General features: G+C 42.0%; 1 protein-coding gene across 1 annotated transcript; it reads left to right on the top strand.

Annotated features, from left to right (window-relative positions):
* Positions 1-7,136: 7,136 nt before the first annotated feature.
* LOC116816038 (thioredoxin-like) lies at positions 7,137-18,416 on the top strand. Its single transcript, XM_032764954.2, has 5 exons — positions 7,137-7,242; positions 12,589-12,693; positions 14,271-14,330; positions 16,379-16,444; positions 18,207-18,416. Exons 1-5 carry the CDS (start codon positions 7,219-7,221, stop codon positions 18,267-18,269), a joined length of 318 nt encoding a protein of 105 aa, XP_032620845.1. The 5' UTR covers positions 7,137-7,218; the 3' UTR covers positions 18,270-18,416.
* Positions 18,417-19,979: the final 1,563 nt, after the last annotated feature.

Consider the following 19,979-nt stretch of genomic DNA (forward strand, 5'->3'; position numbering starts at 1 on the left):
GTTTGTTATAGACCAAGGACTTTTATACAAGGAAATTCTTTCTGGTGGACACCAGGAAGAATGGCAGCCGCACAAAACGGTTGGTGGTTCCAACTAAGTACCGGGGAAGCTCTTAAGCTTAGCCCATGATCATCCCAGTGGCCATGCTGGGGTGAACAGAACCAAGACAGGTTGGGGAAGTCCTTCCACTGGGAGGGGATGGGCAAGGAAGTTGCCCAGTATGTCCGGTCTTGTGAGGTGTGCCAAAGAGTGGGAAAGCCCAAGATCTGGTCAAGGCCCCTCTCCAGCCACTCCCATAATTGAGGTCCCATTTCAGCGAGTAGCTGTGGATATTCTGGGTCCTTTCCCAAGAAAGACGCCCAGAGGAAAGCAGTACGTACTGACTTTCGTGGACTTTGCTACCCGATGGCCGGAAGCAGAGCTCTAGGCAACACCAGGCTAAAGCGGTGTGTGCCAGGCCCTAACAGACATTTTTGCCAGGGTAGGTTGGCCCTCCGATATCCTTACAGATTCAGGATCTAATTTCCTGGCAGGCACCATGAAAGACCTGTGGGAAACTCATGGGGTGAATCACTTGGTTGCCACCCCTTACCACCATCAAACCAATGGCCTGGTGAAAAGGTTTAATGGAACTTTGGGGGCCATGATCCGTAAATTCGTGAATGAATACTCCAATGACTGGGACCTAGTGTTGCAGCAGTTGCTCTTTGCTTACAGGGCTGTACCACATCCCAGTTTAGGGTTTTCACCATTTGAACTTGTGTATGGCCACGAGGTTAAGGGGCCATTACAGTTGGTGAAGCAACAATGGGAGGGGTTTACACCCTCTCCAGGAACTAACATTCTGGACTTTGTAAGCAACCTACAAAACACCCTCCGACACTCTTTAGCCCTTGCTAGAGAAAACCTAAAGGAACTCAGGAAGAGCAAAAGGCCTGGTATGATAAACATACCAGAGAACGTTCCTTCAAGAGAGGAGACCAGGTTATGGTCTTGAAGGCGCAACAGGCCATAAGATGGAAGCATCATGGGAAGGCCATTCACGGTCCAAGAGCGCCTGGGAGCTGTTAACTACCTCATAGCATTTCCCAATTCCTCACTAAAACCCAAAGTGTACCATGTTAATTCTCTCAAGCCCTTTTATTCCAGAGACTTACAGGTTTGTCAGTTTACAGTCCAGGGAGGAGATGACGCTGAGTGGCCTGACGGTGTCTACTACGACGGGAAAAAGGACAGTGGCGTGGAAGAGGTGAACCTCTCAACCACCCTGAAACGTCTGCAGCGGCAACAAATCAAGGAGCTGTGCACTAGCTTCGCCCATTGTTCTCAGCCACTCCAGGACGGACTGAACGGGCATACCACTCCATTGACACAGGTAATGCTCACCCAATTAGAACACCACCCTACCGGGTGTCTCCTCACGCCCAAGCTGCTATAGAACGGGAGATCCAGAACATGCTACAGATGGGTATAATCCGCTCATCTACCAGTGCATGGGCATCTCCAGTGGTTCTGGTACCCAAACCAGATGGGGAAATATGCTTTTGCGTGGACTACCGTAAGCTAAATGCGGTAACTCGTCCCGGACAACTATCCAATGCATGCACCGATGAGCTATTGGAGAAGTTGGGACGTCCCCAGTTCATCTCTACAATAGACTTAACCAAGGGGTACTGGCAAGTACCGCTAGATGAACCTGCCAAGGAAGGTCAGCATTCGTCACCCATGCAGGGGTGTATGAATTAATGTACTTCCTTTCGGGCTGCGAAATGCACCCGCCACCTTCCAGAGGCTGGTAGATGGTCTGCTAGCAGGCCTGGCGAGAATATGCAGTTGCCTACCTCGATGATGTGGCCATTTTTTCAGACTCCTGGCCCGAACACCTAGTACACCTGGAAAAGGTCTTTGAGCGCATCAGGCAGGCCGGACTAACTGTTAAGGCCAAAAAGTGTCAAATAGGACAAACAGAGTGACTTACCTGGACACCAGGTGGGTCGACGGAACCATAAACCCCTACAGGCCAAGGTGGATTGCTATCAAAAATACCCTTAGATTCTCAACTGGGCTGCTTCCCACCTCCTTCTGGACCTCAGAAAAGTAACATATCCTTTATGTATAATGCAACATATTTTAAACTTGCAGTTCAGGTCCACTGCAATCAATGAGACCTTCACAGGCTTAAATAGGCATGCACTTAAGTACCTTGCTGATTTAAGGCCTTTGTGCTGCACAAGTATTAAAATCTGCAAAGTATAGTCCATAGCAGACTTCTTAGTAGGTCTGTTTCTCACCTCTCCCAGCCTCTGAGAAGTCTTTAAGGGTATTGTTTTCCTTACATCCCTCTTCCATGTTAGTGTTGCAAGGCTTTGGGAAATAGGAGTGTCTAGGGTATGCTCTGAATAGGCAGGTGTTAACTTAGTTTTTATCTCCTGCGTCAGCTCCTTCCAAGTCGAGTGCCCTTAGTCAAAAAGTGTCAAATAGGACAAAACAGAGTGACTTACCTGGGACACCAGGTGGGTCGAGGAACCATAAACCCCCTACAGGCCAAGGTGGATGCTATCCAAAAATACCCTTAGATTCTCAACTGGGCTGCTTCCCACCTCCTTCTGGACCTCAGAAAAGTATACATATCCTTTATGTATAATGCAACCAATATTTTAAACTTCAGTTCAGGTCCACTGCAATCAATGAGACCTACTCACAGGCTTAAAATTAGGCATGCACTTAAGTACCTTGCTGATTTAAGGCCTTTGTGCTGCACAAGTATTAAAATCTGCAAAGTATAGTCCATAGCAGACTTCTTAGTAGGTTCTGTTCTTCACCTCTCCCAGCCTCTGAGAAGCTCTTTAAGGGTATTGTTTTTCCTTTACATCCCTCTCTCCCATGTTAGTGTTGCAAGGCTTTGGGAAATAGGAGTGTCTAGAGGTATGCTCTGAATATGGCCAGGTGTTAACTTAGTTTTATCTCCTGCGTCAGCTCCTTCCAAAGTCGAGTGCCCTTGACTGCTTTTTAGAGACTAAGGTTTAACAGAGCAAGTTACAGCCTTCATTCGTGGTAGATTTCTTACCCATCTACCTTCCAGCATGATGGTTGACCAACCCCTTTAGTCAGGTTCTCCCACAAAATCCAAAGTGCTCCGTTCCTTTGTCTCCTTGGGTGAAAGATAACATAGGGTTCTTTGCCCCTGTCTTTATAGTCCGGTGAACTTTTGAAATGGATTCGTCTGATGATTACTCCCCAAAGTAAAGTTCATTCAAGCTGTGGGGAAAGCAGCATGGAGTCTGCTGGTGAAGGAAATTCCATGCTGGTTTCTTCCCCCACTTGGTGGTGATTGCTAAATTGCAAATTATTTAGTTCCTTGCTGCCATGCCCTGGCAGAGTAACTGAATGAATATTAAACATGTGACTGTGAAACTCTTCCCCCCATCATGATAGTGTGAGGTTTTGCCTCTACCCCTTGTTAGCTCAATAGGTCTGTTTATGCAATATGTAAATACATTCTCATTGTCCTTCAAAAGTAACTCCCTGGTGGGGAAACCACATCCCTTTGTCTAGAGTGGAGTAGCTCCTGCTCAGTTGGCAAACATATTTTGAGAACTATAATTTCAGTTTATGTCTATAACTTTGCATCAGTTGCTTGCATCTACATTACATGATGATGATAACAACCAGTGAGTTATGAGCTTGTTATTGATACCTGGCATCAGGTATGTTTCATGACATTAAAGAATTGGGGTACACTAGAACTTGGCAGTCCAGCTGAAACTAACTACCAGATACCAATGAGCCCCTGGCCTTGGACTACTGTTACAGTCACAGACTGTTAGTATTACTATATTAAAAGTTGTTAACTCTGTCAATGATGGATATCTTCGAAACTTTATTTGTGTTTCAGTTTTCATGTATTCTGTAAGTAGGCTGTATGACTACCTGTGGCCTGATTCCCAGTTCTGACTGAAATCTACACAGCAGAGAGAGAGAGGCTTTATGCCACCTTTGTACTTCTTTGTATTCTGGTCCTCAAGGCTGCTCTGATTTACAGTCAGCTGTCCATGAACACAAGGGTATATTCGGGCAGCTGAGAGTAGCAGAATACTGCAGTGCTTTCTTCCTGGCCATGCCTCCAGCACAACCCTATCCCAGACATTAAGAAGGGGCATTATGCCAGTTATGCATCACTCAGACAATCCCCTTACACAATTACCCACTCTCTGAAGCTTTTGGTTTTATGACCCTTTATGCTGCCAAAATGGTATAAAGTGGCCCTAGGCATATCATTGGCATGTATGAGAGAGGAATAAGCAAAGGGCAATAAAAGCACTCCGTAAAGACTGTGCAGCATCTCCCAGGCAGGATAAATCACCTGGGAGCTTGGTACATGGTGAAAATCCTTTAAAGACACAGGCCAGCCTATGGAAATGAAATAATAAACAGACATCTTTTGCCGGAAAGAAGGTGTGTACTAACCAGTACAATAACTGTGAACCCATTTGATAAAGAACCAGGGATTTCCCCTAAAGCCTGGTGAAAGATGATTCCTTCCTTGTACAGGAACAAAAAGAAAGGGTCTATTAGAAGTCAGAAATATTTTATCTTTACAGTCAAACATTTATCTGTTTGTCAGTGAAAATTGTTCATATTTTTCTCATTAACAATCAATTTAACATTTTGTATTCCTTTTGGCTTGGTCTCCACCAACCTCTAAAGCATGTATATTTTATAGGGTACAAATATTTAGGTCATCTGAGTGCAAAGGATCTGGAAATCTATTCATCTCGATAATCTGTCTACAATTATTGGGACACCAATAACCATGGTATCTAGAGTCAAAACATAATTTGCACAACTACTGAGTCACATTTTACAATCACTCAACTTAATTCATTCCAGGATTTTAAAGCATGCAGCAAACACTGAAACACATGGAATGAGCCCCAAAATACACTCCCTCTAAAAAATAACTAAACTCAGAATACACCAAAACCCAAAATACACTATAAAATGTTCTTTTAAAAGTTCCACAGTTTGAAAGATTTGAATGGAATTGTCCATTTTAAATATGAGAAATATTTTTGAACCTGGTAGAATCTTTCAAACTGGTGGAACTTTTTAAAGGATGTTCACTGTATAATTATTTAAAAGAACAAGGAGTTCTTGTGGCACCTTAGAGACTAACAAATTTATTTGAGCATAAGCTCATGTTAGTCTCTAAGGTGCCACAAGTACTCCTTGTTCTTTTTGCTGATACAGACTAACACGGCTACCTGTATAACCAGGGCTAGTTTAATTTAAGTAATACAAGTGACTACTTGAGATTTCATAATTGTAGGAAGCGTGTGGTCCAGCACTGACTTGGGAACTCAGTAACCCCTGATCTCTCCTTCTGAAACCAAAAGAAGAGAAAACTTCACAGCAACTTGCAGGTGCTCAGAAAAATCATGTCATTCAGAGTCTACTAAAACTATTTAAATAAAGCACACTGGCTGGACTTTTTCCAGTAATATAAGCTGTAAATAGTGCTATGTCACAAGCAGCAACATCAGCAATGAACAGTGAGCAAGGAGTGAGGGAAGGAGGAAGGAAATCTTATGACTTCTGGCTAGGGCCAATGCATGTGAAATACTTCCTGGTCATTGTTACACAGCAGTTTTTTACAAAGTCGCTGAGCTTTTAGCCATGAGCTATGTAAGGAAACGTAGGCCCGCTCTCAGAATGTTGCTGTGACTAATGCTGCTGATCAAAAGTTGCTTTAATGTCAAAAATTCCCGTACTTACTGCCCTCTTTTTCACCCATGTGACACAAGAGGCCCAGTTTAATTCCAGAGAAACAAAACTCATGTAGGAAATATTTCCACCCATGTAATCATTTTTTATTTTCCATAATTGAAAAAAGAAAAACAGCCTTTTATTTCTTAACATCTGTTTTCAATTTTCCCAAAAACAAAATGCATTTGCATTTTTAATCTTATTATTACACTAAGTATCTTCACCTAAATCTCATGGGTTTTTTTGCTTATTTTTCCAAGCGCACACCAAAGCACATCACCACCGTTTTTTATTTGTACATTTGAATTTGTCTGTTTTGTATTTCTCTGATTTCGTTTATCTGTAGGTTTCTGATGTATTGTCTTTTATTTATATAAATAAATATGATACATAAAAATTGCTTTCCTCAGAAAATTTTAAATTGAAAAACGGACTGTCTTTAAACCAAAATATTCCAGGTGAAAACCAAAACTGTTCAGTATTTGAATTTCTACCAACAAATTGAAGTTTTCCGTGAAATCCTTCCCCCCCACCCCCTTTTTTTTAACTAGTTTTCATCTCCTTTGTGGATTTGGAGGCTTTCATCTCACTGGCCATGATTTGATTTTCAACATATCTCACACATTTTATTCCATTATCTCATTTAATACTTGCCCAGGGCATCACTATTACTTTGGGGAAGGCGGACGTGTGTATGTGTCCAGGTTAGCAATCGAAAGAGCAGCCTAGCGCACTGCGACCTGCTGTGTGGCGTTCCAGTGCCACTCAGATTTGGCCCAGCAGCCCCCCTGCCACAAGAGAGGAGCAGCTAGGCCAAATCTGAGCTACTGGCTGTGATCCCCCTGCCCCGTGCCTGGAAGGGGAACTGGGGCAGGAGCAGCCGCTGCGGGGTGAGGGCAGGCCAGGCTCACCCTCCTGCCCCCCTCCCATGAGGCCTCCCCACTGCAATTTTTTGGAGGAGTGGAGCCCTCGTTGCAGATTTGGCCCTGCCAGGAAAACACTGGTGCGGCCCTGCCCAGCGCAGGGACTTGGCTGGTTACAGTCCTGTGCCCCGCCCACGCAGAGGCAGGAGACTCTTTCCTCTGGGGCCGGAAGTGACATCTACTGGGTGGGGCTGGGGGGGGGATTCCCCCGCCCTCGCCGCCTGACAGCTTAATGGAGTCCCGCCGCCCAGTCAGGCAGGGAGGTAGTCTTAACCCGCGCCACTCAGCGCGCGCCGAGCCGAGGGGGAGGGGACAGAAACCCGCGACCACGAGCGCCCCTCCGTCAGCCGTTGGCGCGCATCCTACTCATCTGGGAAAAGGGAGGGGCGGGGCGGAAACCGCGCGTGCGCACTGAGGCCTGGGGGATTGGCCTCTATATAAGCAGGAGGGCGGCACTGTCGTGTCACAGGCATTAGCGGTCGAGGTGTCAGTAAAGTGTTATCCTGTGAGCGAAACCCGGGCAGCAACGATGGTGAAGACCGTGGGAAACTTGGTGAGCAGCGGTTGGTGGCGGGGCGGCCTCGCCAGCGTTTCGAGGGCAGGCAGGGCCACCTGGGGGGCTCGGGGCGGTTCAGTGCCCGTGAGGTCGCGGGAACGCGCGCGGGCGCAGCCACGCCTCGTGCCCGCGCCGTAGGGATGAGCGCCCCCGCCGCTTGGGAGGCGGTTCTTCCCCTTTCCTCGGGGGCAGCGGTGTCCGCGGGGACTGGGCCGCGTTACACGGCCGCTCCCGCCCCAGTGCCGGGGGCAGGGCCGCTGCGCCAGGCCTCGGGGAGCTGCTCTCCTGGGGAGTCTCTGGCTCAGCCGGGGCTGGTCTGTGCTGGGGACTGGGGATCAGTTCCCCCGCGGGACCCCTTGTCGTGTGAGTGTGGAAACTTCCCTCCTCCCTCCCTCCGTAGTAGTAGTTCGGGGGTCCTGCCCCGGAGTTACATTGGCCAGAGTTCAGAGTACCAGCTGTGTCAGTCTGTATCAGCAACAGGAAAAGGAGTCCATGTGGCACCCTAGAGACTAACACATTTATTTGAGCAAAAACTTTCGGATGCATGCAGTGGAAAATACAGCGGGAAGATATATATACACAGAACATGAAACAATAGGTGTTACCATGCGCACTATAAGGAGAGTGATCAGTTAAGGTGAGCCATTATCAGCAGGAGAGAAAGACAGCTGTTTGTAATGGTAATGAAAATGGCCCATTTCCAGCAATTGACAAGATGTGAGGAACTGGGGAGGGGGGGATAAGCATGGGGAAATAGTTTTACTTTATCTAATGGCCCATCCACTCCCAGTCTTTATTCAAGCCTACTTTAATGGTGTCCGATTTGCAAATTAATTCCAATTCAGCAGTCTTGTGGAGCCATGTGGAGATCAGCTGCTGGGTAAACTGCTGCTGGTGCTGGCGGCACACTACCCAAGTGAGCCCTGCATCAGTTAATTTAAAAAACTTCAGCAGAAACTGATGTTGGGCATGCCATGTGCTAGGAAAGTATAGCTTTTTAATTGCCACTGGCAGAGGTGATGTTTTCAAGACCTTGATGATGTCAAGGCACTAATATTTTGTCCACTCTCTAAAAATGACTTTGATGAATACAGGTTCCTTGTCATCTGTTATAGCTTGGGTGATAGTGCAGCAGTGTAACAATTACGGAAAGCATGCAGATTCCCTTCTTGGGAGGAGGGGGGAACATGAGGTCAGGAATGGTTTGTGCTCATCTGTGCAAGTAGTTTGCCTAGTACTTTGGGAAGTGTGTAAAAGGGGGAGCCAATTGACAATAGACCAGGTCACTTCACTAGTGGTCTTGGCTTGTCACAAGGTAGTGTTTCTAGAGAGCTGTCCATGATGCAAACCTGCTGTGATTGTGTCCTTTTACTTTAAAATTTAAGCTGTTAAACAGAAATTATTCTAGTATTGAATTGGGTCCTAGTTTCTTCATGTAACCCAAAACTGGGTTTGCCAAGATAGTCTTCAGTGTAAAGCTGAACCAGATTATACCCACTGGTCCCATCCTAGTGAATTTCATTGGCTTTATGGATGCAGCGAAGTAGAGAACATGACAGGGTCTGAATAGCATGTCAAGGAATAGTTGTTGGTGCCCAGGTATGTTAATGCTAGGGCCTCCGAACCAGTATTTTAGTACTCGGTCTCCTTATAGCTTCACCAGATTGTCTAAAGTAATGCTGGTTTCTTCAAAATCTGAATTGGCTTCTTTGATCCCTTAACTTACAAGATGTGCCACTGTAACAATTCTTGGATGTGGCCACAAATAGTCAGGGATAAATGAGTTTTTTTTATATTCTACAATTTAATTATAATTAGTGTCACTACATCTCTGAGGACTACAAATTATCTAACATAGCTACCTTGAAATTCAGGCTGTAGCAACACAATCAAATCCAATTTGTACATATGACTCTCTGAATTCCATAATACAGCAAATTAGATAGCAGAATTTACTTGTGAATAATGTTCAGCCAACAGTAAAATGGTACATGTTCCGTTCCTCATCAGTTTTATCTGTAGCATAAAAATTGGGCTTCTTTTATCAGCCATCTGGCCAAATTTCTGAATTATAACATACTAAAGGAACACAGCAGTCTTTTAAAATACCTTAAAGTGTCTGTATCTAGAGCTGAGCAAATCTAGTGGGCTTTTAATTGTATTCATTTAAATGTGTGTGGGATTGTACCCTTTGAGTCTTGTGCTCAAATTTAAGCCATCTGGTTTAAGTGAAATTCAGCTAACACCTCAGTCTTGGTAAAATATGAATCTGGTTCCCAGAGTCCCTTGGAGTGATGTTGGCTCAAAACTAGCCCACTTTAACAAATGTAGATTTAGGTTTCATTACAGGAGGCTCTCACTTATAGCTATATCCACTGCACCTGTAAGCTGCTTAAATAGAAAGAGTGGTTCCATCCTTTTCTGAACTTACAGAAGACTTGGATGTTGGTGCAGGAACATGAAGAAAATTGTTTTCCTGGTGGAGTCTAAATGTCTGTGCAGATTTTAACATATAGCAGGCTCCTTAAAATGTAGCTGGATCATGTATTGTTATATCACTTTGGAAGATGAGGTGGTGTTGCCCAGTGAATAGGGCACTGGACTGCAAGTTGATTCACCTGGTTTCCGGTTTTGACACTGACCATCACACCTCTGCTTTTCCTCTTCATTAAAATGGGGATATTTACCTGCCTTTTGTAAAGTGTTTTGAGATCTCTCATATGGATGAAGAGATTATTAAATAGGAGCAAGCAATTTTGTCTATTCTGATGATGAAACCACAGAGTGCTCTAATTGTAAAAAATGATGATATAGGGTCTACTCTGAGCTAATACCATTTTTGGTATTCCTAGTGTCCCAGCTAGGGGCCTACATAGCTTGAAAATAACTATTCTGTGTGTTACTCTGAGATACTCAATGGAATGCATCATTTCCATTCATTTGGGGGAAGGGTACGGAATCTTGCTTTGTAAACTGATTCAGTTTTAGCTTAGTTTTGCAGTTATGTGCCACATGAAACTAGTTTTTGCTCAGAAAAATTCAGGCACAACCTAACATTGGAAATCTAGAACTACCATGCAATTCAAACTCTAATTTTGTCAGCACTTCACAATGCTACATAAGGTCTTCTGCACTGTTTTAATTGGGTTGGCGAGCAGAAATCCTTTCCCTCTGCAGTTGTGAAACCTAATTTAGCCTTGGAAAATATACACCACAAAGGCTAATTCCATAAAATAACTTCAAAATAGGGAAAAAAATTAGCTAGTGATCTGATTCAATCCTGAGTTTAAAATGTTAATAGAAACATGAAGCTGTGATTGTGGTGTCTGTTATGTGCAGATATGGTAAGTCTTTTTCTCTTGCTACATCATAGCTTCTAATCAGTGGAAATGAGCCATACTTCAGGATGTCTAGCTTAGAAACTCACATGGCTACAGGCTCATGCCCATTCTTATGTTCTACTACTTGAATCTATTTAGCTATTGTACAGCCAATTGATAACTAACATTGGTAAGGGTGTTTTGAGCCAGTAAAAAGGTCGGTAAGAAAGATGGCAAAAGGGCTTTTGATACTGTTGGTTGGCTAGCTAAATTTAGCTCACCTGAGAGCTCACAATATTATTTCATTGTAAGTGAAAGCACTTAAAGTTCTCATCTTGATGTTAAGATAGGTATAGAATCAACTGGCACTGCTGACTTACAAGAAGCCAAAGGCAATACAAGAAGTCTGTCTTATGACTGCACTCTTCTGCTCACACCAGTTCACTAGGAGTGGAAAGACAGCATAAACAGAATGATTAAATTCATCAAATCCTCTACTTAAACCTATTACATCTGGTAGATTAACTTTCAGCTTTTTTCTGCTTACAAGACTAACCTGAGCCTACAAGGCAGCTTGAGTTATATAATGTGGAAGGTAGCTTGCAATGCCAGCTAACAGTGCTCATCAACTATAGACATGAGGTGTTTGGAACTGAGGTTACATCCAGGTTTCACTCAAACTCCTTTCCTTTTTTGGAAAGGAGGAGGCAGGACACAGATGGGAGAAGGGATCAGTTTTTAAAAGTAGTTTTCATCGTCCTTTTTTCTTTAGTTGAGGTGACTTAGACCTCACCTCTCTCTGTGTCCCAGTACTTGGTACCCAGAAACCTTGTCTTTACAAGAACACTTGTCAGCTGTTTTCTCCAAATCTTCTGACTTGACACTCTCCCAGTCTCCCCAGGTACTGCTAGCAATTCCCTGACAGTCTCTCAGATGTTTATCATGCTATTTTGGGGATTAAATAAGAAGTCACTTAGCTTGCAATCCAGGTATATAGCCTGAAACAATCTGAACATCTATGTCTTTCCTCCTGATGTTCTTATCTAAAGAAAAGGCAAACCATACATCAGAAGTCCTGATATGTCATGCATAGAAGCACTGAACCTTGCAGGAAAGCTTCCTTTTTATTGCAAAGGATGATCCACTTAAGTATGAAGACTGTATAATTGGTTCTGTAGTGCAGTGTGATTAGCTTATACCTCGTTCAGGGACATGTAACTGAAGTGAGAGGTGTAATTCTGATCTATCCACTTTGGATTAGGGGGGAGATGGTATTGTGCTATGAAAACAAAAGGTAGGGCTTTGGTAGTTATGGGCATAAGTTGCCTGCTTTGCATCAAAACCTACTGCTTTGGTGATATTTAAGAGTAAAAGTCCTAAAATTGTAGGATGAAAGAACTGAATAGACTTGACTGTATGCAGTTAAAATGGCATTTTCAGGAACAGTTGACTGGAAACAAATGTTTGAATATAAGGAGAAGCTGGGTGTGTTTCTGTCTGATTAGAATGCTAACAATTCTGATAAAATCTCAGATGTCCTCATGTATCAAACATACCAGAACACTGGCAGTAGGAAGCACCTCCATCACTAGTTAGAGCAAGTATTTGATTAGAACTCAACAAACTCTCTCTGCTTCTCTCTTGCCGAACCTGCATGCCCAGTTCCTTTTTTAATGCAAACTAAAAAGGCAAATCTAGTCTCAAGTAGTAGTTCTTTTGTTTTGGCTTTGGGCCAGCCAGTACTACAACATCTGCTGCTATAACTTGTTCTATTGCTGAAAAAGTAATAAGGTTACTGTAATAGCTTTTGGGTTGTTATAGGAGACTTTTCTGGATTCACGCTAGTGTATTCAAAATCCACTCTTTCTAAAAGTCTTGGTATGCAACACTGGCTGTTAAGATTGAGCCATCAGAATATCCAGTAGTGAAACAGTATGAACTTCAAAAACAAGTTAGTCATAAAGAGGAGGGACTGATTTGAGCACACTTGCAAAAATAACACTTGAATCTCTTCTCTCTACAGGAAGAATTTAAATCTGAATTGAAATCTGCTGGTGCTAAGCTTGTAGTTGTTGACTTCTCGGCCACATGGTGTGGACCATGCAAAATGATCAAACCTTTTTTTCATGTAAGTAACAATGCCAAACTCAATACTCTGCTAGTTTTTACAGCTGAGACTTGACTAGTGCAATGCTATCTTACTATAAAACTAGGTCACTATGGATGTCTGAAGTGTCTTGTGTTACTTGACACACATGGGGGAAGACTTGCAATAAAATCTCAGTAGTGACCTACGTGTGACTAACCAAAACAATCATGTTCCTAATGTTGTCCAAACAGTTCTTCACCACTCTGTTTAAAGCATTCCCTTCCTCCCCTCCAAAAAAGTGAAATGCTATTCACAACTTAATAGTGGGGATCATAACGAACTATCAAGGTCAAGAAAATTGAAATGAAATTCAGTTTCTGGTGCCATAGACAGCCTTGTCAAATGATTTTGAAGTCTAAAAATCAAATAACATTCCAACAATCAAAATGACAGAACAGGCTGAAATGATATTAATACTTATGACCCAAACAAGAAAAGTAAAGAACTAACCCTTCATGCTAATACCAAATAGCCATCAGTGTAAACTAGTGGTCATGATTCATTAGTGTAATATATGGCCATAAACTATTACGAATGTGTAGCTTGGAAGATGTACCAGTTTCCTGGTACAGTAGAACCTCAAAGTTATGAACACTTTGGGAATGGAGGTTGTTCATAATTCTGAACAAAACGTTATGGTTCTTTCTGGTTTAAACTTTTGAACATTGACTTAATACAGCTTTGGAACTTTACTATGCGGAAGAAAAACGCTGCTTTCCCATTTTCAGTAGTTTAACACAGTACTGTACTGCATTTGCTTTTTTGTCTCTGCTGCTGCCTGATTGCCTACTTCCGGTTCCAAATGAGGTGTGCGCTTGACTAGTCAGTTCATAACTCGGGTGCTTAACACTGAAGTTTTCTGTATCTACTTATTTTATGAAGAGTAAACATTTTTAATGAATAAAGGTACTTCACATGTGACTCCAAAGTTCCAGCTCTATTAAAACTTTGTTCTAATTCTCTTGAGGAATTGGGTCAAACTTTCACAAATTACCATTTTTCTTCAGTCAAAAGAGAACCATTACAATCTTTAAAGCTATTAAAAAGAAGAAAATACATGTTTGAGATCCATCTCAAGGAAGAGGGTACATGTATCACTCTAGACCTGTAAATCTTACTCTTCAACTGACTTGCAACTTGCTTAATGGTTTAAAACTTTATTATGGTTTAGGAGCATGCAAATATTATCCTAGAGACACATCTGTCATATGACTTCATGCCCTAATAAGTTCCTCTCTAACTACTCTTAGTTTAAAGCTGGGTAGTGGGAGGTTTGCCTTTTACTAAAGATCTTAGTAAAAAGCATTTGAAAGTAATATGTACTAAAACATCTTAAAATGACTTCTGTGGTACATGTAACTGAACTCTTGATGCTCCAGCTAGTAACATAATTGCTCTATGGCAAACAAAACTTTTACTTACCTACTTTTTACTAAAAGATACTAACTGGTAAGATTTGTTTTTCTCCAAATGGGGCTCTTATACAAGACTCCTAGAGCACTCTTAAAGTTTATGAAATAAAAACTGCAACTTTAACATTTTTTTAAAACTTTTAGAGTCTTTGTGAGAAGTTCCCAGATGTAGTGTTTCTTGAAGTTGATGTGGATGATGCTCAGGTAAGGTCCTCAGTGCACCAACAAGTAATATTGTTTGTGGCAGAACTGCCAGTAAAGGTTAACTTTGCCATGCAATCTATACTAGGAAACTAGTCTCCTAAAAACTTAAGGTAGTCTTTGCTCTCAAAATGGTCAGTCACTGCAACAGTAGTTATCTAGAGCAAGAAACTAGGAATTAATTATTTCTAAAGGGAATATTTTAATCTCAATTCAACATTTCTCCATGTACTTTAATTCTAGCAAACACTAGTTGACAAGAAATCGGTCTGATTGCTAAAGTGATCTTAATCCTGTACTCCTTGCCTATCCAAAACTCCTGTTGTCCTCAGTGCATGTGAATAACATTTGATGGAAACATTCAAACTAGACTAATACATCAAGAATGCATTTTAAAATCCAAATGTTAATGGGATTTCTCTAGTATCTGGAATCAAGCCATCTTAAAAAGGAAATTTGAGTTTGTTTTCAGTTCTTCTAAGGAAACTGAGATCCTCTCAGGAGACTTCTTATGTTCCTAAAAGCTTATGCTTCACGGTTTCAGCTGGCCATCTACAGCAGTCAGTGATTCTCTTGCACTCTTACTCCTCCACCCATTTTATTATGGTTTTTTTAATATCCTTCCTCAGAAGCATTGGTATGATCATTGCTGCAGATGGGACATTGGATGGTGAAGGGCAGGTCTCTGAAATGGCACTACTATGCAGTCTCAGGTGCCTGGCTAGTTGGTTCTTCCTCATGTGCTTGGGGTGTAACTGATTGCCATGTATGGAGTTGGGAAGGAATTTTCCCCCAGGTCAGATTGGCTGTAATTGGTGGAATAGGAGGGGAAGGGAGTTGTCTTCCTTTGCACCATGTGGATGTGGGTCAGTTGCCAGAACTATCTGGGTATATTGCACAATCACTTCCATGCTATTGTGGGGGTCTTGGGCACAGGTGCACCTTGATCCTTGCTTTTGTTCCTTGTGGTACATATGTCTAATCTCCTGTGGGTTTTAATACTCTGGTCAAATGTCAGTTGTTGGGTGTATTGTGCAGGGGATGGCCTACAAGATACAGGAGGTCAGACTAGGTGATTTGATAGTCCCTTCTGGCCTTAAACTCTGATAACTGCTCAAAGTTTCCACTTGGCCCTCATAAGTGATCCAACACTTGTCACATTCTGAAGTACTTATGCTATAGTAGGCTTGTCTGTGTATAGGCAGTATTTCTAGATTGCCTGTAAATCTTGTTTAGAATCTGTGGTGAACTTGCACTCCCCTCCCATAGTTTTCCCTCTATAACATCAGGAAACTATCTACTTATGTGTTTCTCTTCCTGTCCCCCTGCTGTGTAGGTACCTTGAATAGCAAAGGCACTGCTCTCTGCAGGGGTTGTAGCCAATCTAAATTTCACTCCTCCTCATCTCCCCCCTTTCATTTAGGATAACTTAAAACAATCATTGATTGGATATGTGATCTATTAAAGCTGATGCTTCTCTCCTGAAGCTATTGTGTGCTAGTGATAAACTATTCTTGAATGGTAATAAGCAGCAGGAACACTACTCATTGCTTAAAAGTACCTGTCCTTTTGTAATGAATGATAAACACTTCTAATAGGAATATCTTCATAAGCCTTTCCAATATAAGTTCTTAATTGGAACAGATGGAAGTAACATCAGATTGCAAACCTGGCTGACTAGTAGATGCTTGTTTAACAAACTCATTGACAGACCTTCAGCTGTGAAATTACCTTACAAATAAGGCATGATATGTAAGAAAGTTAGCTTTTTGTAGTATTGTGCTACTTTCTGCAGAAGAAGTCTTGTTTCTGCCTAAACAAATCCAGCAAAGAGGATGAAACCACTCCTAGTTGTAGGAACAGGAAGACTATAGTATATCCACATAATAACTAGTGACTGGTCTTAACTGACCAGAGTTGCAAATAATTACTTGGTTCCCCTTCATTTTTTGTAATCTGTTACAAGTCTGATTTCATAAGAACCATATCAGATTTCTGGTTCGTTATGTTTAATTTGCCAAGCTAAAATTGCAGTGAAACTTTCTTTTTAGGATGTGGCTTCAGAGTGTGCAGTCCAGTGCATGCCAACATTCCACTTCTACAAGGAAGGCAAAAAGGTAGGTTTTCAACATTCTTAGTGAAACAGTATAGATGTGGGGAGCGGGGGATACTGGATGCTGATTCACTAAATATGAATTAAATAACTACATGTTTTTTCTGGCCCCTGTACAGTATAATAATGTTTAACTCATAGTTGCTGGAAGTTATTCTAGGAGAAAATAGGACACAGGGGCAAATGGCCCCACACATAATAGTTAGCTGTTTCCTGAATAAGTCTGGAGGAATGGCACCTTTGTGAAGATCTCAAAATAGCTTGCATCTCAATTTACCTCCTGAACAATATAGTTCACTTACATGCTCTCAATTAAAGAGAGCACAAATGGCTTTAGAATAGCCTCAAACAGGGAGGTTCATATTGGCACCCTAAGAACAGGATAATGCCTAGCCTTCTGCAATGGGTCACTAATGTTAGAAACAAATTACTTCTAAGTGATTTAACTGCATGTAGTAATTTCTGGCAACACTCTAGGTTTGTATTCCAGGTAAATCCTAATGAAGTTTTGACCCAGACTTTGAGCCTCTCTTCAAAACCTAATATGTCTGAAACCTGCTTTATGCACCTATTCCAGCTGCCGGCCAGCTGGACTTAATTTTAATTAGTATTCCTATCTTTTTGTGACCCAGTCATAACTAAACAACTCATAACTTTTTTTAAAAAAACAAGCAAACTAATCTATTGTGTTGAGTCTTCAGCTATATAGAAAGGCAAAGGAAACAAATTCATTACCTCTGCAGAATACCAAAATTGTAATTACTGTAAATTATGGCAGAGCTGATAGTCTAAACTCCAGGCACTACAATAAAGCGAACTTGAGCCAAGACTGTTTGCTTTCTCTCAAGCTAGAGGTGAGCTTCTGGCTGGAATATCTGATTTAGTAACCTCATTTGGCTGTCTGTTCTCCAAAAGCACTTAGTTATGAAATAATTGGATGGATGGCTGTGCTTTAATATAAAACAGGTCCTTCATACTGTCATCTTCATTGTGGGCTAGTGTGTGCCTGCAAGTCTGGTTCTACTACTCAAATAATTTTTGTTCGTGTTAGGAAGGGCTTTCCGGGGGTGGGAGCTGTGGCTTTCAGAAACTAAATTTGTCCATCAGAAAACATGCCTCAATTGTTGGGTGGATTGAATAGGTGCTTACTATGTCCAGTGTAGACAAGACTCTATTTTCTAGAATCTCTAACTTTCTCTTTAAAACTAAATAGATCCTTTTGTTGCTGAGTCTGTTCTTTGACTACAAATCTAACTCTGAAAACATGTTGTCCAACAAAGTATTAACTTTAGGTAATTCATCTGGATGTGAAGTGGTGTCAACACCTTAGTGCAGTAGGTGAAAAGACATTGCCTTGCATCCAGAGTTTAACTGACTAGTTTGTGACCTCTTATAGATAACATGCAAGATTTTTAGTAAGAAGTTTAATTCTTTACAGTTTTTGAGAGCCAAGATTGACATGGCATATGTGCAGCTGGTTCTTATGAAATCTGTAAACCTGTGTGTGTAAGACTGGAGTCAGTAGAGGTGCTTGGAGAACAATAAAACAGTCTGGCACAAAGTGTGTTAAATACTTCGGGATGCAGAGCTGCAGAATACAAAATCTGGAAAGCAAAACAAACTTTAAACCTCAAATATTGGCCACCTATTATCCTCTGATTTATGGGACTAAAATTGCCAATATCTTTCCAGGGATTATAAACCTATTTGGGCTAAAATCACTGTTTTAAATGGCTATTCTTAAAATAAAAAAATTATTGTTACAGGTGCAGGAATTCTCTGGAGCAAACAGAGAGAAGCTGGAAGAGACTATTGTCAAGCTACGCTGATCGAACCGTGTGAACAGTTAATGTTGACTATATATAGCTTGTAACTTTTTCTACTTATGGAGTCTAATCAAGTTAGCTAAATATGTATCCAAAAATTTTGTCCCTTCAGACTGTAAATGAGTACAATAAAATGTAAATTCTTCACTTTCAGAGACTGCTGTCCAGTGTGTGAAACTAGGCAGCTTGCATAAGATACAGCTGTATTACTACCTGGGGTGGATGGCTAGGTGGTAATGTGGTTTTCTGCAGTACCAAATGCTAAGTATGAAGTTAATCCCCTCAATCCCTCTGAAGTACTCCCCTAAAACTAGATGGCCATTTTCACTACTATTAACCTGCTTTGTTCAGCATGAGATTGCACTGAGAACTTTGTTTAAACAGGACAGACTGCTGGAAATTAGCAAATAGTTCACCATAATCCATTGTAATCCAAAAAACATGTTTTGCAGTAACTAGTACCATGTAATGTGTCCATCTTATTCTGCTCAGGTTTGGCGGTGCTAACACACTATGTTGTCATGCTAATGTCTGACTACAGGTACCAAAACTATAGTTTTAATGGCTTTAGAGGGTCACAATGTTAGAAAAACATCCTCAGGATTCCATATTCAAGATGTCTCACTTGCCTGTCTTAGAAGTAATATAGTGAGAAATATTTGATGCAAAAACTTGAAATAATGAGAGGGAGGGGAAGAGTGGTCCAAGCAACCTTAGCAAGGTTGGTATGTGTTACCTGCTGTCAATTGGTGTCATTTTCTGGATGACTTCAGGTTAAAGCTTTTTTCAATTTGTGAGTCTAAAAAAAGTGCTTTGGTACTGTTTGTCACAAGACCCTGGGTCTGGTCTATTCCCCACCATGTAACCAGTCCCTTGGGAGTGCCCAAGGACCCACACCATTCCCTAGGGGCAGACTCCTGTTCTCTACAACTGAAATGAGATCTTGGGGCACTAGCAATACCTGTCTGTCTTTAGTTCCCTGTGGCAAATCTAGACAAGCCAGACTTGTGTACAATACAAGGCTCCCGCACCGCGTCAGGACACATGCACTCAGAGTATTTGCATCTGCCTTCCAGAGTTTTTTGCTGTTAGGTGTCATTGGGTTTGCCTTGTTTCTTTGATTCTCAGTTGATATGGGTTGGTTTCACCAAGTTAGTGACACCTCATGTCTCTTCTTTAACTCCAGAGCAGTGTTAACCTTTCACACCTCTTGGGCCATGTCTACACTATGGGATAATATCGAATTAGCTAAAATCGGTTTTATAAAACTGATATTATAAATTTGATTTCATGTGGCCACACTAGGCACAATAATTTGGCGTTGTGCGTCCATGATCCAAGGCTAACATCGATTTCTGAAGCATTGCATTGTGGGTAGCTCTTCCGTAGCTATCCCATAGTTCCTGCAGTCTCCCCCGCCCCTTGGAATTCTGGGAATTCAGAATCACTATTGTCCATTGGTGGCTTCTGGGTAACGTCGTCAGCATTCCTTCCTCCGGGAAAAACCATCGCTGACAATCCTTTCGTGCCGTTTTTCCCTGGATTGCCCTGGCAGATGCCATAGCACACAACCATGGAGCCCATTCAGCTTTTTTTTTTCGGCACAGTATGGGCCCGGACAGAGGCGGGATACTCGGCTGCTACCCACACCAGCCTTCACTTGCTTTTGCATGATAGCAGAGATGGTTATGTCGTTCTGTAGCGTTCTACTGT

The sequence above is a fragment of the Chelonoidis abingdonii genome, chromosome 6 (assembly GCF_003597395.2).
Source record: "Chelonoidis abingdonii isolate Lonesome George chromosome 6, CheloAbing_2.0, whole genome shotgun sequence".
NCBI classification, from domain to species: domain Eukaryota; kingdom Metazoa; phylum Chordata; order Testudines; family Testudinidae; genus Chelonoidis; species Chelonoidis abingdonii.

What these genes read in the sequence shown, in the direction of transcription:
- LOC116816038 (XM_032764954.2), top strand. Translation starts at nt 7,219, where the DNA reads ATGGTGAAGACCGTGGGAAACTTG. An exon ending in TGATCAAACCTTTTTTTCAT is followed by an intron (nt 12,694 to 14,270) that starts GTAAGTAACAAT and finishes TAAAACTTTTAG; the next exon opens with AGTCTTTGTGAGAAGTTCCC. An exon ending in TCTACAAGGAAGGCAAAAAG is followed by an intron (nt 16,445 to 18,206) that starts GTAGGTTTTCAA and finishes TTATTGTTACAG; the next exon opens with GTGCAGGAATTCTCTGGAGC.